The 14,852-nt window shown below is 39.8% G+C and overlaps 1 protein-coding gene across 1 annotated transcript in view; it reads left to right on the top strand.

Annotated features, from left to right (window-relative positions):
- CRB1 (crumbs cell polarity complex component 1) overlaps nt 1–14,852 on the top strand; it is an 81,479-nt gene that overhangs the window by 51,362 nt on the left and 15,265 nt on the right. Inside the window, exons 6-11 of the mRNA XM_065743068.1 lie at nt 1,063–2,016; nt 5,177–5,727; nt 6,151–6,316; nt 8,537–9,440; nt 10,723–10,851; nt 13,887–14,013. Coding sequence (XP_065599140.1) covers nt 1,063–2,016; nt 5,177–5,727; nt 6,151–6,316; nt 8,537–9,440; nt 10,723–10,851; nt 13,887–14,013 — 2,831 coding nt within the window. The remainder of the gene's footprint in view (nt 1–1,062; nt 2,017–5,176; nt 5,728–6,150; nt 6,317–8,536; nt 9,441–10,722; nt 10,852–13,886; nt 14,014–14,852) is intronic.

Genomic DNA, 14,852 nt, shown 5'->3' with positions numbered 1-14,852 from the left:
GTGCTATAATAAAGGAGGACACTGTAATGAGGAAGATCACTGCTATGAGAGCCTTTTACATATGTGCTATGACCATTTCACTTTGCCTAATCTTTAAAACAATCTCAGCCAACTCTGAGTTCCCTTCTGGCTCTCTCATAACTTACCTCTCTCTGAGATGGGTCTAGTTACAGCTGTGATTGAATAAAGCGGACAGGCAGGGAATTACCCTGAGTAGATACATTTATCTGCTGCTATCTGAAGCTATTCATTGTGGCTGAATGCTGCTCTGTAATTTTCCATGAAAAAATGACTGTATTTTGCTATAAAAACAAAGCTCTATGTGAATTTGTATGCAAAACTAGGCATAGTGCCCAGTACCTGGCTGTGGCTCTGTGAATCTTGTCTTACCCACTGATCTAACTTGCAGGCACCTCACTTGGTAAGCCAGCAATGAGCTGCTGGAGGCAATTTTGCTGCAGGAGCAGGCATCATTATGGCTATAAATTACTTTGTGCTAATGATAATTTGCAGTTATCTTTCAAACTGCAAATTCATATTCTTCTCTAGAGCAGTGCAAAGATTAAGGGTCATACTTTGCATTAAAAAAAAAGGAAAAAAGGAAAAAGGAGGCTGTGACATGCATGCTTTAATTACCAATGCAGGGGTATTTGGGAAGATGCTCTGTTCCTCTTTTCTTACTGTACAGTTTGAAAATAGTACAGGTAAAGAACATTCCACCGTACACACGGTACCAGGAATATTTTGGGGACCACATGGGTTCACATCCCTCCAACTGCTTCTCTCATATTTTTTAGGAGATGTGAGAGCTGTTGTTCATTTTTGAAGAACTACAGTATGCAGCTACTCCTGAAATTTGACAACTGCACATTCATTGTGGATATGGTGCATGTCACTGCATCTCAGCCAGATCTCTGATAGGATGCAGGGTCAAGCTCCAGCAGCTCCCTGCTCAATCTGTGAATTTCATTTTCAAGTTAAAGAGAATTTAACAGTGTTCTTAAAAACACCATTCTGGGCTCTAGTTGTTCAGTCGAGAATATCTAATTCTTTGTTCTTCAGGTATTCACTGTGATGAAGACATCAATGAATGTTACACGAACCCTTGCCAAAATGGTGGCATCTGTGAGAATTTTCCTGGGAATTACACTTGCCATTGCCCATCTGCAGACAAAGAAGGGATTTTTTACGGCGGTTGGAACTGCACAGAAATCCTCCATGGCTGTACTGATCAACAATGCCAAAATAATGGAATATGTATCCCACATTTAAAAAATGGCCATCATGGATTCAGCTGCATATGCTCACCTGGATATACTGGAATATACTGTGAAACTGTAACTACATTTTCTTTTCAAGGAAATGGTTTCCTTTGGTTGAAGAATCCCACAACCGCTAAAGAGGAATCTTCCTATAATATAAACCTGAGGTTTCAGACTGTGCAACCAACAGCCTTTCTGTTTTACCGAGGGGAGAAAGACACGTTTGTGAAGCTGGAGTTACTGAACAGCTACTTACACTTGTCCGTGCAAGTCAAAAACCAGCCACGGGCTCTTTTGCATATTTCACATAATGTCAGTGATGGAGAATGGCATTCAGTGGAGGTAACCTTGGCAAGAGCTGTTACTCTTAATTTACTTGACAGCTCTTGTGCAGAATCATGTGTCAATAAAACTTCTGCTATGATAGATAATGATCACGTGAGGCTTGCATTTCAGAGCACATTTTTGGGCAGCTTACCAGTGGGGAACATTAGCAGCAGCTCTCAGCTTAACATCAATAATATACATTCTACACCTTCATTTGTAGGCTGTCTTCAGGATATTGAAATAGACTTGAATGTTATTACTCCAGAGAATGCATCACCTGAATCCTCTTTAAATGTCAAGACAGGATGCAGGAAGAAGGACTGGTGTGAAAACAACCCCTGCCAGAACAGGGGCCGCTGTTCTAACCTGTGGCTGAGTTACCACTGTGACTGCTACCGGCCGTACGTGGGGCCGAGCTGCGCAGCAGGTAAGGGCATGCAACACTGCCAGCGCTGTCAGGGGGTGCTGAAAACATAACCTGGCCTTGGTGATGAACCAGTGTGACCCAAGGGGTCTCTGGAACTTACCGCCCATGGGTAAGAAGGCATGAGAGGTTAGTACTAGCACATGCTCATTATTTTCTAGTTATTTTCCAGGAAGGCTGCTTTTCAGCCTGACAAAAAGTCAGGCCGATTTGGGAGATTCTACTCATCCAGTTTTTAAATCTTCTTAGCACACTTAGCACTCCATAAACTCTGGAAAACTGCACTTCACAGGAGGTTATGCACTCCTGAGTAAAATTCAGAAAGCAACTCACTTGGAGTCAAAGTCTTATTTTCAAAGCATTCTTTCAGAATTTTATCCTCTCTAGGTTGATATAAAGAAACTCATTTAAGGCCATGAAAGGCCAGCAAAGCACTGCAAGTTAAAAAATACATATATACAGATTCCAATTTTACAAAATGAACGAGATTATCCTATTAACTTAATCTGATTAGCCCGAGGAGAAGCCAGATCCTCAGAGGCCATTCCTCTCAGCTGGGTCCTGCACAGCTCCGGGCAGCAGCTAACGAAGGCTGTGCTACCAGATAGCTGCTGAGGGCCAGAGGGAGACATGCCTATGTCTTAGTGAGCAGAAGAGCACATGTCAGAACACAGGCTCTTTGGCAGCAAAGAAGGGATTCAATAGCTGGCAGTGCCTGTAGCGCATTCCCTGCTACAAGTGATCGTTCTAAGTGCGGGCTGAGACAAAGTGGGAGGACACCAGGAGGTGCCCTGATGTCCCACATCCCTGCTGGAGCAGCAGTGAGTAACCCCCTGGAGCTAAATAAAGCATATCTCAGGAGCACCAACAGCACTGTGGTCAGATGAGAACAGACAGGCTGTACTGGTGTGGGTGGGCACGGCCGCACAGCAGCCAGGACAATCCACTGCCTTACTGCAGCTGAATGGCTGGGCCCAGGGGCTTGCCAGAGGCACTGCTGCAGAAAGCTGTGACTTGAAATGCACTTCAAAATGTTTAAAGACAGTTTCATTTTGTATGCTATACTTGATAGGTATCAATACTTTTCAGTAGTGTTTTTTTTTTCCTTATTGCAAAATGACAAAGTCTGAGAGGTAATTGTAACAGACTTCTTTGAAGTCCAGCTGTAATTTATCCAAAGGTTTGGAAAGCAACTTTGGAGTATAGGACAACATCTGGTAAATATGTTGGCCTCCCTTATATGAAGTGAAATTAAAACCAGTCAGGGCCAGGAGAGGCTTATACTGGCATTACAACTGTTGAGAATGATTAGAAAGCAAGCTTTTTTTTTGTCTTTTTTTTCTCTCTGCTGACCACAATATTCCTCGCAATGCATGGCACCATGCCATATTGATACATAGGTTCTAGATGTATGGCACATTTAAAAGATTGTGGCAGGTTGCTTAAAAGGCACAGTCGGGGAGACTTGTGGCAAAGGATAACATAAGAAATGCTAGTGTCTTTTGCTGCCAAGTATTTAATTGACAAGAAGCAATATTTTCTGTACATACACAAAATAACAAACAGATGTTGACTCATTTTGATCAACATCCAGATGTAGCAACCCAAGAGGTTAATACTGACCAAGGTGATGCTAGCCATCTCATCAAGCAGAAGATCAGATTGATCATATATATATATATATATATATATATATATATATCACGTGTATACATACACATTTATAAATAGAAATACAACAAAATAATCGTAAACATGAAATACTTTTTTGAGAACTAATACTAACTAATTCCAGCAGAAATTTTATTTTTACCCATATAAAAATATGCTTCAGTCTGTAGTAGTACCTTACGGAGACGGCACTATCTGAAGAGGTTTCATGCCTCAGAGCACCCGTTTCAACAAATAATTATCCCTACACACCAGACTCTTCAACAAGCAGATTTAGAAACAGAGGTGATCTTACTCTTAGTACTAACATTTTGGAAATTTAATTTATGAAACGATTTAATAACAATGAAGAGATTTATTTCTGTTGCTAAATAATACCACCGTGCCACGTAGTGCAGTATGATCATTAAAGGTCTTCTAGGGTCTTCACAGTCAGCACCCTATTTTCATTCCTTTTTTCAACATAGTCAATTAAAAAAAGCAGTGCTGGAGGCAGGAACTTGGCCTATGAGGTCTCACTCTACGAGTTTTACTGTGAAAAAGGGGACTGACTGTTGAGCTACGTGAGCGTTTAAAAAAATGCTTGGTTTGTTCTTTCTATGAATTTGATATATTAAAAAATAGCTCTTGAAAGTGTTTAGGCAGGAAGTCTATAATACTGAGGACAAGATCATGAAACGTGAAGTGTAAAAATAGAAACACTTTGTTGTGCTTTAACGAGATGATTCATCAGAATAAAATACGCTTTGGACTACAAATTTTATATCCTTACAAGTCTGAAAATCATTACCGAAAATAAAGAGTAAGGAAGAGAGACACATGGTTTTGGTTTAATCATTTTAATTGATAAGCACAAAAAAATAAAAAGGCTCACTCAATCCTAGCTCATTTTTACCCCATGACACAGTAGCATTATAAGCACTCACGAATGAGCAGAACTCATAACTTATTGAGTCTGTTGAAAAACCTGTGCAAGACAAAATAGGTGTGCTATATGTTAGTTTTACACAAGAGGGTTTTGCTAAGCAGCTTCTGACAATGCAAGATAAAAAATCAACAAAGTTCAAGAATTATATAAACTTTCCTTGTCATCAGAGGATCAAAGCAACTAGCTTCTTCTCAAAATGACCTACCTGACAACCAATCCAGGAAAATGTAGAAATTTGTCCTTCTTTAAGCGTTTGCAAACACAGTATCGCACAGAGCATGATAAAGGGGAAAACTGTGCACAATACTATAACATCTGGTTGTGTACTGGGGCCTGAAGTTTCAGCCATGGAAGCTGACAGGAGTTTTGGAATAGAAACTATTTATGGCCAGATCAAATCTTTATTCATCTGTAAATACCAGCACATCTTACTACCATAAGTAAAGTATATTATCAGAAGTAGCTGTTTGATCATTATTCTGGTTCCCTTGTCATTTAGCCCTAACTATTTTGTTTTTTCTCTTTCTTTCCTTTTTCACCTTTTGTCCTGTTGCTAATCCCAAGAGTATATTCCAGGCCGATTTGGATCTGAGGACTCTTCAGGCTATGCTGCTTTTTCTGTTGATGCTACTGAGAATGAAAACCTGAATATATCAATGTTTGTCCGAACACGCAAATCTTCTGGCTTGTTACTGGCTTTGAGAAACAGTACCAGTCTCTATGTAAGAGTCTACTTGGAAGATGGAAAACTCACAATGTTAGCTCCGAATTCCAGAAAATTACTAGGGAAACATTCTATAAATGATGGAAATTTCTACTTAATAACATTAAAAATAGAACCAAATATGTTGGAATTATTCCAATCCTCTCAATACTTAGGCTTTATTTCTACTCCAGTACTAACTAGCCAAAGCAAGGACTTTCTTTACATTGGTGGCCTACCAGATAACAGAGAAACTGAAAGAAACGGTGGGTATTTCAAAGGCTGCATCCAGGATATAAGAGTGAATAACCAGCCACTGGAATTCTTCCCCATCACCAATTCTCTGAATTCTTTTATCAACCAAACCCTGATCAACATCACCCAAGGCTGCAGTGGTGACAACCTCTGCAAGGTAAGAATGACATTTTCATAGCATTTTCATATGTTCATTGTGGGGAATTAAAAAAAAAAAAAAGAAAACCTTTTTGTACACTATATCATAATAATAACATCTTAGCAAAATGTGTAAAAATGCTAGAAAGAGCAGATTTTGATGTGTTTTGATATAGCAAAGTTATGATAAATATGACAGATATCATCAGCCAAATGTATTGGCGTAGAAGAAAATGAAAACATTTTAAGGTTACAATACTATTCATGAATATTTTAAAATGTTCACAAATTACTAAAATGTTAAATTAGTCTTAGTACTAATCTCTACTGCTTTCCATCGGATATAAATAGAATTTTCTTTTTTGACAAGTCCTACATTTTTAGAGTTATGAGTCCACCAAGATTTATTCACACTTTGGTTGTCTCTTCTCTTTCCCCATAGTCCAGTCCTTGCCACAACGGTGGTGTATGCTATTCAATCTGGGATGACTTCACTTGCACATGCCCCCCTAACACAGCAGGGAAAGCTTGCGAGGAGGTTAAGTGGTGTGAGCTTGGGCCCTGTCCTCATGAAGCACAATGCAAGCTGGTGCACCAAGGATTTGAATGTAGGTAAATTTCAGTTATTCCTGTCATATTTGGAAATTAGAAACAATTGCAATTTTCAGCAATATCTCCTTAAAAGTGAATATTCACTTCTTCAAAAATGCAACGCTATTTCTGTATTATGTAGGCTGCTCCAAATGTAATGCCTCCTACTTTATTTTCATGGAAATGACAACAGCTACGAATAGGACAGTAACATTATTTGAGAGAGCAAATTCTCACCTACAATGCACCATTCTTCAACACAATAGCTGTGCATTTTCACCAGTGATGAACAAGAGCCTGCATACAGTGCTTGTAAAAGTCTGCCAACAGAGGAGGTGACCCACTATTGCTGTCACCACTGCTGAAATGCACCACCCCATCACTGTGCTCACATCCACTGTTTGGTCTTCACAAATGTTCACCAAGCATCAGTGAATGTCAGTGGTTGCTATTTTTTCCCTGCATGGAGGAATTCAAAGACACACCTTTGCTTCCCACACACTTCCATATCAGACACTATTTTATCAGACTGCCTCTTTGCTGCTGTCTGTTGCATAGCAACACAGTGTGACAGGATATTGGCAGGAAGGTTCAGCCTCTACAGTCATACCACCGTCTGTTTCTGACATCACTGGCCAGGGTAACAAAATAGGAGGCATTACTTTTGGAGAAGCCTTATTTAATAACAGAAATAAGAATAATAATATCAATTGCAAGTAATATTAACTATAAGATCCTGCCATATCGACCTCAGAAATCTTCAACTAGACCCCACAGTGCAGGCACTGATGTTTACATAACCTTTGCTTTTGGCTTATGCACGAGAGCACATCAAAGTTGTAGAATAGATTGATACACTGTCAGACTGAAAGTGTACCCCATGCCCCTCCACTGCAAAGAGATAGGAAGACATCCAGGGTTGGCTCAACCTCAGGATGATCATCATCCTCCTGAAGATACAAGCTACATTACATACATTGCATTACTTGATTTTTTTTAACGTTAAATAACTTAACTGCACCTTAACACCAGCCATGCAGTTATTAAACTAGTATCTTGCTTGCTAAGTGGTCTATTCATTTGAAAATTGATAGCCATTAGCTGGCTGAACCTGCACTTCTTCTCTTTCTTTCTCCTTACCACCCTGAAGTGGAGCAGAATATAAGAAGCAAGTAAGGATTTTGAAGCAATATTTTGTCTTTCTGCTACCAAATAAAATTTCTATTGATGCTATGAAAGAAGATAAATATACACAAAGTCTGTTAGAATGGTTGATTCTTCGGAAAGTGAAGGTTCAACAACAGAAGATTTCTATCATAGGCAATTTGCATGCAGATCAATATGGTGCTACGGTGCTGTTTACATTGAGATAGTTAGAATCAGCACTGAAGCACTTGTAAATATTTATAGCTGAAATTAAAATAATTTTGCCTTCTCTAATACACATATTAAATGATAACATCAAATATGTTCTCTCAAAATTCACTTTTGCATTTTAGGAAAACATGAACTTCAACCATACCAAAAAATAATCAAAGCAACAAACCAAAACCTAATCATAAAAACCACACACACACACACACAAATCGCACAAGAAAAAACAGAGAGAGAAAGCATATACAGGAAGCTGATGCAGGAAGAATCAAATAACAGCAAAAGCTTCTACTCAGTGGCATAAATGACAGTAAAAACCAATTCCCAAATACCATCCATACAGTTATGTAAGTCAAATTTGATTACATCTGTAAAACTGTACAAAGCTACTGCGCCCCTTAGTAGAACCCCCTCAGGCAAACCAGTGCAGCACCACTGGCTACAGTAACTGTGGTCTTTATTATTTCTTTGCTAATTGCTTATTCTGGGCTACCTTCATGGGAAGTAGAAAGGTTCAACTCTTATCTACACTTACACACTTAGATTAGCTCACTGGTTTTAGTAGACCTACTTGTAATTTGCAGTAAATAAGGCCAGAGACATTGGGTCAGGGTCACTGTCCCCCTTCCCACGTTAAAGGGAAATGAGCTGGAAGGTTTAGGATTAGCTTCAGGTAGCACTGCCCTATAATCTTTGCAGCCATAAGAGGCAAGCAAGGATAACTGGGACACTGATGGAACTGGATTGCTTTTCAGCAGAAATGAAAGGCCTTAAATGATGGGGAAAAAGGGGCACTGAATAGATACTGTCCACGTGGACCAGTTTAAAGCTGGCCTGGTTTCTCAATTATTATCTTTGCACAGGTCTTGCTAACGCAGTGTTTAGTGGCCGAAGCAGCGCTATATTTTACAGAAGCAATGGGAAAATCGTCAGAGACCTCACCAATATCGTATTTGGCTTTCGAACTAGGGACACAAATGTGATACTGCTGTATGCGGAGAAGGAGCCTGAGTTTGTTATCATCAGCATTCACAACTCCAAACTGGTCTTTCAACTGCAAAGCGGCAACAACTTTTACATGCTGACCCTCACTAGCTCACTGCCCGTGAGCGATGGCAAGTGGCACCAAGTGATGGTGTCCATGGTGGAGCCCCTGTCTCAGTTCTCGAGGTGGCACATGGATATCGATAACAAGGACACTGCAACTAGTACCACTGCTACAGGAAGCCTCAACTTTCTACGGAAAGAGACAGACATCCATGTGGCTGACAAGGCTTTTGACAATTTGGATGGCCTGCGAGGATGCATGAGCACCATAGAAATCAGCGGCATTTATCTCTCCTACTTTGAAAATGCTGACATCCTTACTAAAAAACCTCAAGGAGAACAATTTCTGAAAATATCTGCAAACCCTGCCCTTACAGGCTGCTTGCAGGAGGATGCTTGCAGCTCAGAACCCTGTATGCACAAGGGGACGTGTAAAGACTTATACACCTCCTATCACTGCACGTGTGCCCCGGGGTGGGCAGGCACCCACTGCGAGACGAACATCGACGAGTGCTTCTCCAACCCCTGCATTCATGGGAACTGCACAGATGGGATCACTTCTTATGAGTGTGTTTGTGAACCTGGATACACGGGGTTAAACTGTGAAGAAGACATAGACTACTGTCGTGGCCACCAGTGTGCAAATGGGGCCACCTGCATAGATGGGATTAATGGATATTCATGCCTGTGTGCTGGTAACTTTACTGGAAAGCTTTGCAGGTAATACAGACTAGGTAGGTCCATATGGTTTTTTTTCTGGTCTCATCTGAGAGGTTATCACACCACTGATGCTTCCACTTAAATGCATACCTAATAAACTGTTCATGACAGACCTCTGCTTTATAAGATATGTATCTATTTGTATATTAACTGTGGCTGTAGAATTGATGCATAAGGAGTCTGCAATACAGAAAGCTGTAGAGATCAATTAGATATGGATAAAGAGAGTGGAGAGGCAGTAGCTCAGATAGAGGCAGATGAGAGCATTCAGAGAGGTGGGGAGCAAGGCAGAGCTCCACTGCCAGCCCAGGTCATTCAGCTCCTCAGAGGCAGCGTTACAAGTCAGCTAGACAGCTGTGATAGATGAACTGCAAGGATTTTGAAAAGGTTCTGAATCTCTGAAACTGTGTATTATTAGAATACCAACAATATAGTGAAAGTCTTAGTGGGTGGGTAAGAGAAACAAGTACAAAAGAGTTTTTAAAAATCTTTTTCTCCCCACACAAGCAAACATGCTATGGGTCTCTTTCTTCTAGGCTTCTCCCTCGGCCCAGCAGTTCTGCTGGCTATGGCACCACTCTGCCCACTCCATCCATCACCTCTGCTGATCCCACTGTACTGCTCGCAGTTCCTCCCAGCCACTCCACTGTGAGCACTGCAGGCTCACTCTTTCACTTGCCTTTCTCTGCATACTATATGCTTCTCCCTTATGAGAGGGCAAAGATGCTAAACAGCTAACTTCACTGCAGCCAAGAATCTCTAATTTCTCTAATTTATTTTTTAAACAGAAGTCCTTAAAAAAATTTACATTTTGATATTTGATCCACTACCAGCAGATTATTATTTTCACCATACAGTCACATTGTTCTGAATGTAAGGATTTTTTTTTTTAAAGATTAAATTGCAAGAAAAATTGTCAGTTTTTCACTTTCTACTCTTTGCATCCACAAGCTACAACATTATCCAAGCTGTTGTGATCCTGGGGTTGGTGGCAGACCTTAGTGCATCCTTGATAAAACAACCTCAAATTCAAGCAGCTAAGTGGACCCAAGCACACCGTGTAGTCCCAGACCAGACACCAGCCAACAGGAGCGTGGCTCTCACTGTTCAGAGACTAGCAGTGATAAATTCTGCATTCAAATGACAGATTTGCAATGTAGATCTAAACATTTTCCACTAAAACAATGGACTACACACAAAGGAAAAGTTAGAACACACGAGATATCCAGAAGTGAACAAGGATGAGCACATAACAGCTGTCATGACCTTTCTGTTTATCTAGATATCGAAGATTACCCTATACAGTTTGTGGGAATGAAGACAGAAATCTCACCTGTTACAATTACGGCAACTGTACGGATCTTGGAGGCAAGCTGGCCTGCGTGTGCCTGCCAGGATTTGCTGGAGAACGGTGAGATGCTTTGTTGTGTGGAACAGCTCTTTCAAAAGTCATTCCAAAAGGGTCTAGGGTGTGCCATCTATAGGGAAATTACCCTCCTGCAGAAATACAGAAAAAGCTGGTTTTCAAGAGTAGCAGGAATTTGCCTGAGTGCTTTTCAGGGCCTGAAAGTACAGCAATCTTACTCAGGCAAGAATTACAAATTAACTCAGCAAGGGTCAGTCCAGTAGAGCTCCATTAATGCCAGTACAAGCCTTTACTTCTTAATCAGTGTTGTACACCTCCCTTTACATGCCTGCTCTTTGGATTCAATGCCAATGTTGTATATGGCAAAATAGAATGCTATTTTTCTATATACAAGCACACGTAAACACACATATCCTATTTATACATGTATAAAAATCAGCCACAATACACTGACACAGAAATATGCCACACTGTTCTATTTTCACATGTACCCATTGTGAATATACTATCTATTCTCCTGCTGGGATGACATGACATGAAATATACAGCGGTGGGTTTTTTTTGGTTTTTTTTGTTTTTTTTTTTTTTACTGAATGCCAAAATACAAAAACAGAATTATTATTTAAAATAAAGTTAAGAAATACTTCTTACATATTATAGAATGAAAGAGAAGGGGCCATCATCCTTCCCAGTTCTTGCATCTTGTAGCAGGTTGCTGCATGTCATTTACCACTTGTTGATTCTCTACAAACAGCTCTACAGCAGGGAGGTCTGAAGGTCTCAGTGCATCAAATGCTGCAAAAACATAGGAGGACATCATCCCAGTGGTAATATGGCCTAAAGTAATGGCAAATTTCTGAACAGGAAGAAAAGGAACACAGAAATTAACATAACTTGCTTGCAGTGCAATTAACATTACATTAGAGTGTAATATCCAAACATTCAACAGAGCCAAGTTGTGCTGGCTTTGCAAACACAAAGCATTTTTCAAAAAGTGGTTTCATTCTTTCAAAAACTGATTAACTCACCGGCTCTGTGGAACCTGCACTGTAAACCATAAAGCACAGATGAAATGAAAATTTCCACCTGCTCAGTGCGCAGTGTAGTTGGCTGACACATCTGCACTGCACTGTTTAACTCAGCCAGAATGCCTGCGTGCCACACCACAAGAAAAAAGGCTAAGAAATACAATAATAATAATAAAAAATAAAAGCATATTCTCAGGCAGTTTTTCAATGCATATTTTTTCAGGACTTCAAGATAAGGCAAAGTGCTTTTTTTCCTTCTTCCTTCCCCTGCCAGGCAACTTGCTAACTGCAGCTTTGGGAAGGAGCCCTGCTTAAATCCATCCCACTGGCTGGCAATAATCTCTATTTTATGGTTCCCATGATCCTCATTTTGAGCAGCAGCCTCGCACCAAGCATACTGCACTATAACTGACTATCAAAGCAAGGCATTCTTCTCAAATGTCTAAAATTGACTATTTGTCCTCTTTTCCTCCAGGCTGACACACCATAAACCAGGAGTATTTCTGTGTTTGCAGAACTTAGTACACCAAAAAGGAAAATTTCACCCCGAACACGTGGCAATTCTTTTTTCAGACCAATTTCAAATGTATCAGTTAACAAAAAATAAAAATAAAAAATCAAAACAAAACCCTTCAGTCTATTTATTGATTAGAATAGTAAAGCAGGCATTTTGCTTCAAGACAGTATTTCATCCCTAAGAAAACCAATGGTGTACAAGGTAAAAAATAAAAAAGGGTGTCTATGTCAATCAATTCACTTGGGATTACAAGGAAAAAAAGAAAGAGCAAACAATTGGTGGAAAGGAAAACTTGAAAGATTACTCTGAATAAAAGGAGATGTAGCTGTCTCTTGAAAACAGTTATTTCACTGAATTCACAGTTTTCAAAATTATCAAAGGGAGTTAAGACTACAAGTCTTCCTGATGTTCATGTGAACCCATATATCTAATTCCTTGCACCATTCTGCTTTTCAGTTTTGCATAGGGAAGTTCATAGCTATATAATTATTACAGATTGAATTAATACTTAATTTTCAGCTTTCTGAAGTATGCAAATATAATTTATCACTGGAGGAAATGGTTGAAACTTTTTCATAGATAAATAAAGAAAATGTGCTAAGAGTGTTTAAGGCAAAGAACAGCACTTCCCTAATGTACCACTAACAGTGTACGGAGTGGTTATGGATATGATTAAACAAAACAGTTTCTTACAATTTGGAGTGAATTTCACACATTCTGCTTCAATGGTAAAAGCCCAGATTTCCTTTATTTGCAAAAATAGGATTGACCATTATCAGTATTTGAAGAAAGGAGGCAGGGAATTCAGGGGAATATTTTTCAGAACAGGGAATCACCAAAGCATTACTAATTTTTAAACAATCATACATTCTTTTCATTAATGTTCACTTGGTTGCTTTGAGCAATTATTACAGCTCAAATTTCCTTTCTCACCAGAATTACTGAAAAGCATACAAAATAAATTTAAGCTTTTAAAACCTTATTCTGCAACTGCCCTTAACATTCTCAGTGCCCACACCCTCAGAGAGACCATATAGGAGGTCATGCTGGACATCTACTAACACTGCAGATAGAGGAAAGAAATGGCTGAATATTCCCAGGGGCACTTAGTTATGAAAAAATATACTTTTATTTGACTTGGATCTGAATTATTGAGAAGAAAACCGTGCGCTCAGCTTGCAGTAATGATGAAAATAGACAAGTGTTCAGCAGGACTTGCACTATATCCAGCTCTGAAACCACACACCAGCTTTCATTTCACTTTGCTAAGCACCATTAACCAGGAAATGCTTCACAGAAATAAAATTTCTGGCTTAACCATCTATGTTTGAAAGCAACACAGGAAGTTCAAGATTTAAGTGAGGCTAATCAAGTAGTTAATAAGATTTTCTGAAGACCAGGAACACATGTGAAAATACACCACAGATTTTAAATGGAGCAGCCTCCTCCTGAAAAGTTTCTGAATTAAAAATGAGCCAGTTTTATGCCTTTTGTATCTGATTTCAGGATTTCACTTTTTGCACTCTTCCCTGTAGGTGTGAAAAGGACATTGATGAGTGCAGCTCTGATCCCTGCCTGAATGGAGGCCTCTGCCAGAATTTGCTCAACAAATTTCACTGCCTCTGTGACGTGAACTATGCTGGGGACCGCTGTGAGATCGATGTAAGCGACCTCTCCTTTTTTGTCTCTCTACTGTTGTGGCAGAATCTCTTTCAGCTTCTCTCCTATCTTATTTTGAGAATGGATGATGATCCAGCAGTCGAGTGGGGTGACCAGGAAGACTATTAGCAGTTGTTCGACTCTTGGTTTAGCAAAACAGAAGATGCCTTGACCAAAGAGCTTAGCAAAGCAATGCAAGCATTTGAGTTGGAATAATCATTTTATATATTTTTTGAACTGATGTGAAATATTCAATTGTTCTTCAACTCTGGTTGTAACATGGAAGCAAACCTTTCAGGTAACATCATGTTACTTTATAAGATAGAAGGAAGTGAATGATGAGAACTTCGTGATGCAATGCTCAGGTCCAAGTTCTTGCCTGTGTGATGAAACACTTTGGATCTGTGTTAGTGTTTTCCCTTCATGTTAGTACAAATGCTTGCAAATCTCTAAACAGTGTCTCATCCTAACTCCACTAGAGCATTTTACCACATGCACACTATCAGCACAAACAGTGGAGGAGATCAGGAAGCAAGGCATATTAAGGGGAACTTTAAGATGTACCTGTGGCAGCATTCAAGCCCTGTGCAAAGGCTGGTAAAGGCTTGTTGCCTTCAGAGAGGTTAATTTTACCATTCAATCTTACTGATGTCACTATATTTGCACCACATACTACATTCATTGCTAGTTTCTCGTGTTTGGCCTCCCACTGGTGAAATCAAGTACGGTGCTTTTGGATAAATAATGGTATGGATTAGCAACTGGCAACACACTGAGGCCCCTCGTACATCCATTTGGATTTGCAGCAATCCTGCTCCTCTGCTTCATTAGCCTTTACACCT

This window comes from Cyrtonyx montezumae, unplaced genomic scaffold (genome assembly GCF_038088225.1).
Source record: "Cyrtonyx montezumae isolate F1298 unplaced genomic scaffold, pur_monq_1.0 scaffold_1, whole genome shotgun sequence".
NCBI classification, from domain to species: domain Eukaryota; kingdom Metazoa; phylum Chordata; class Aves; order Galliformes; family Odontophoridae; genus Cyrtonyx; species Cyrtonyx montezumae.
This window is presented reverse-complemented; position numbering and strand designations above follow the sequence as displayed.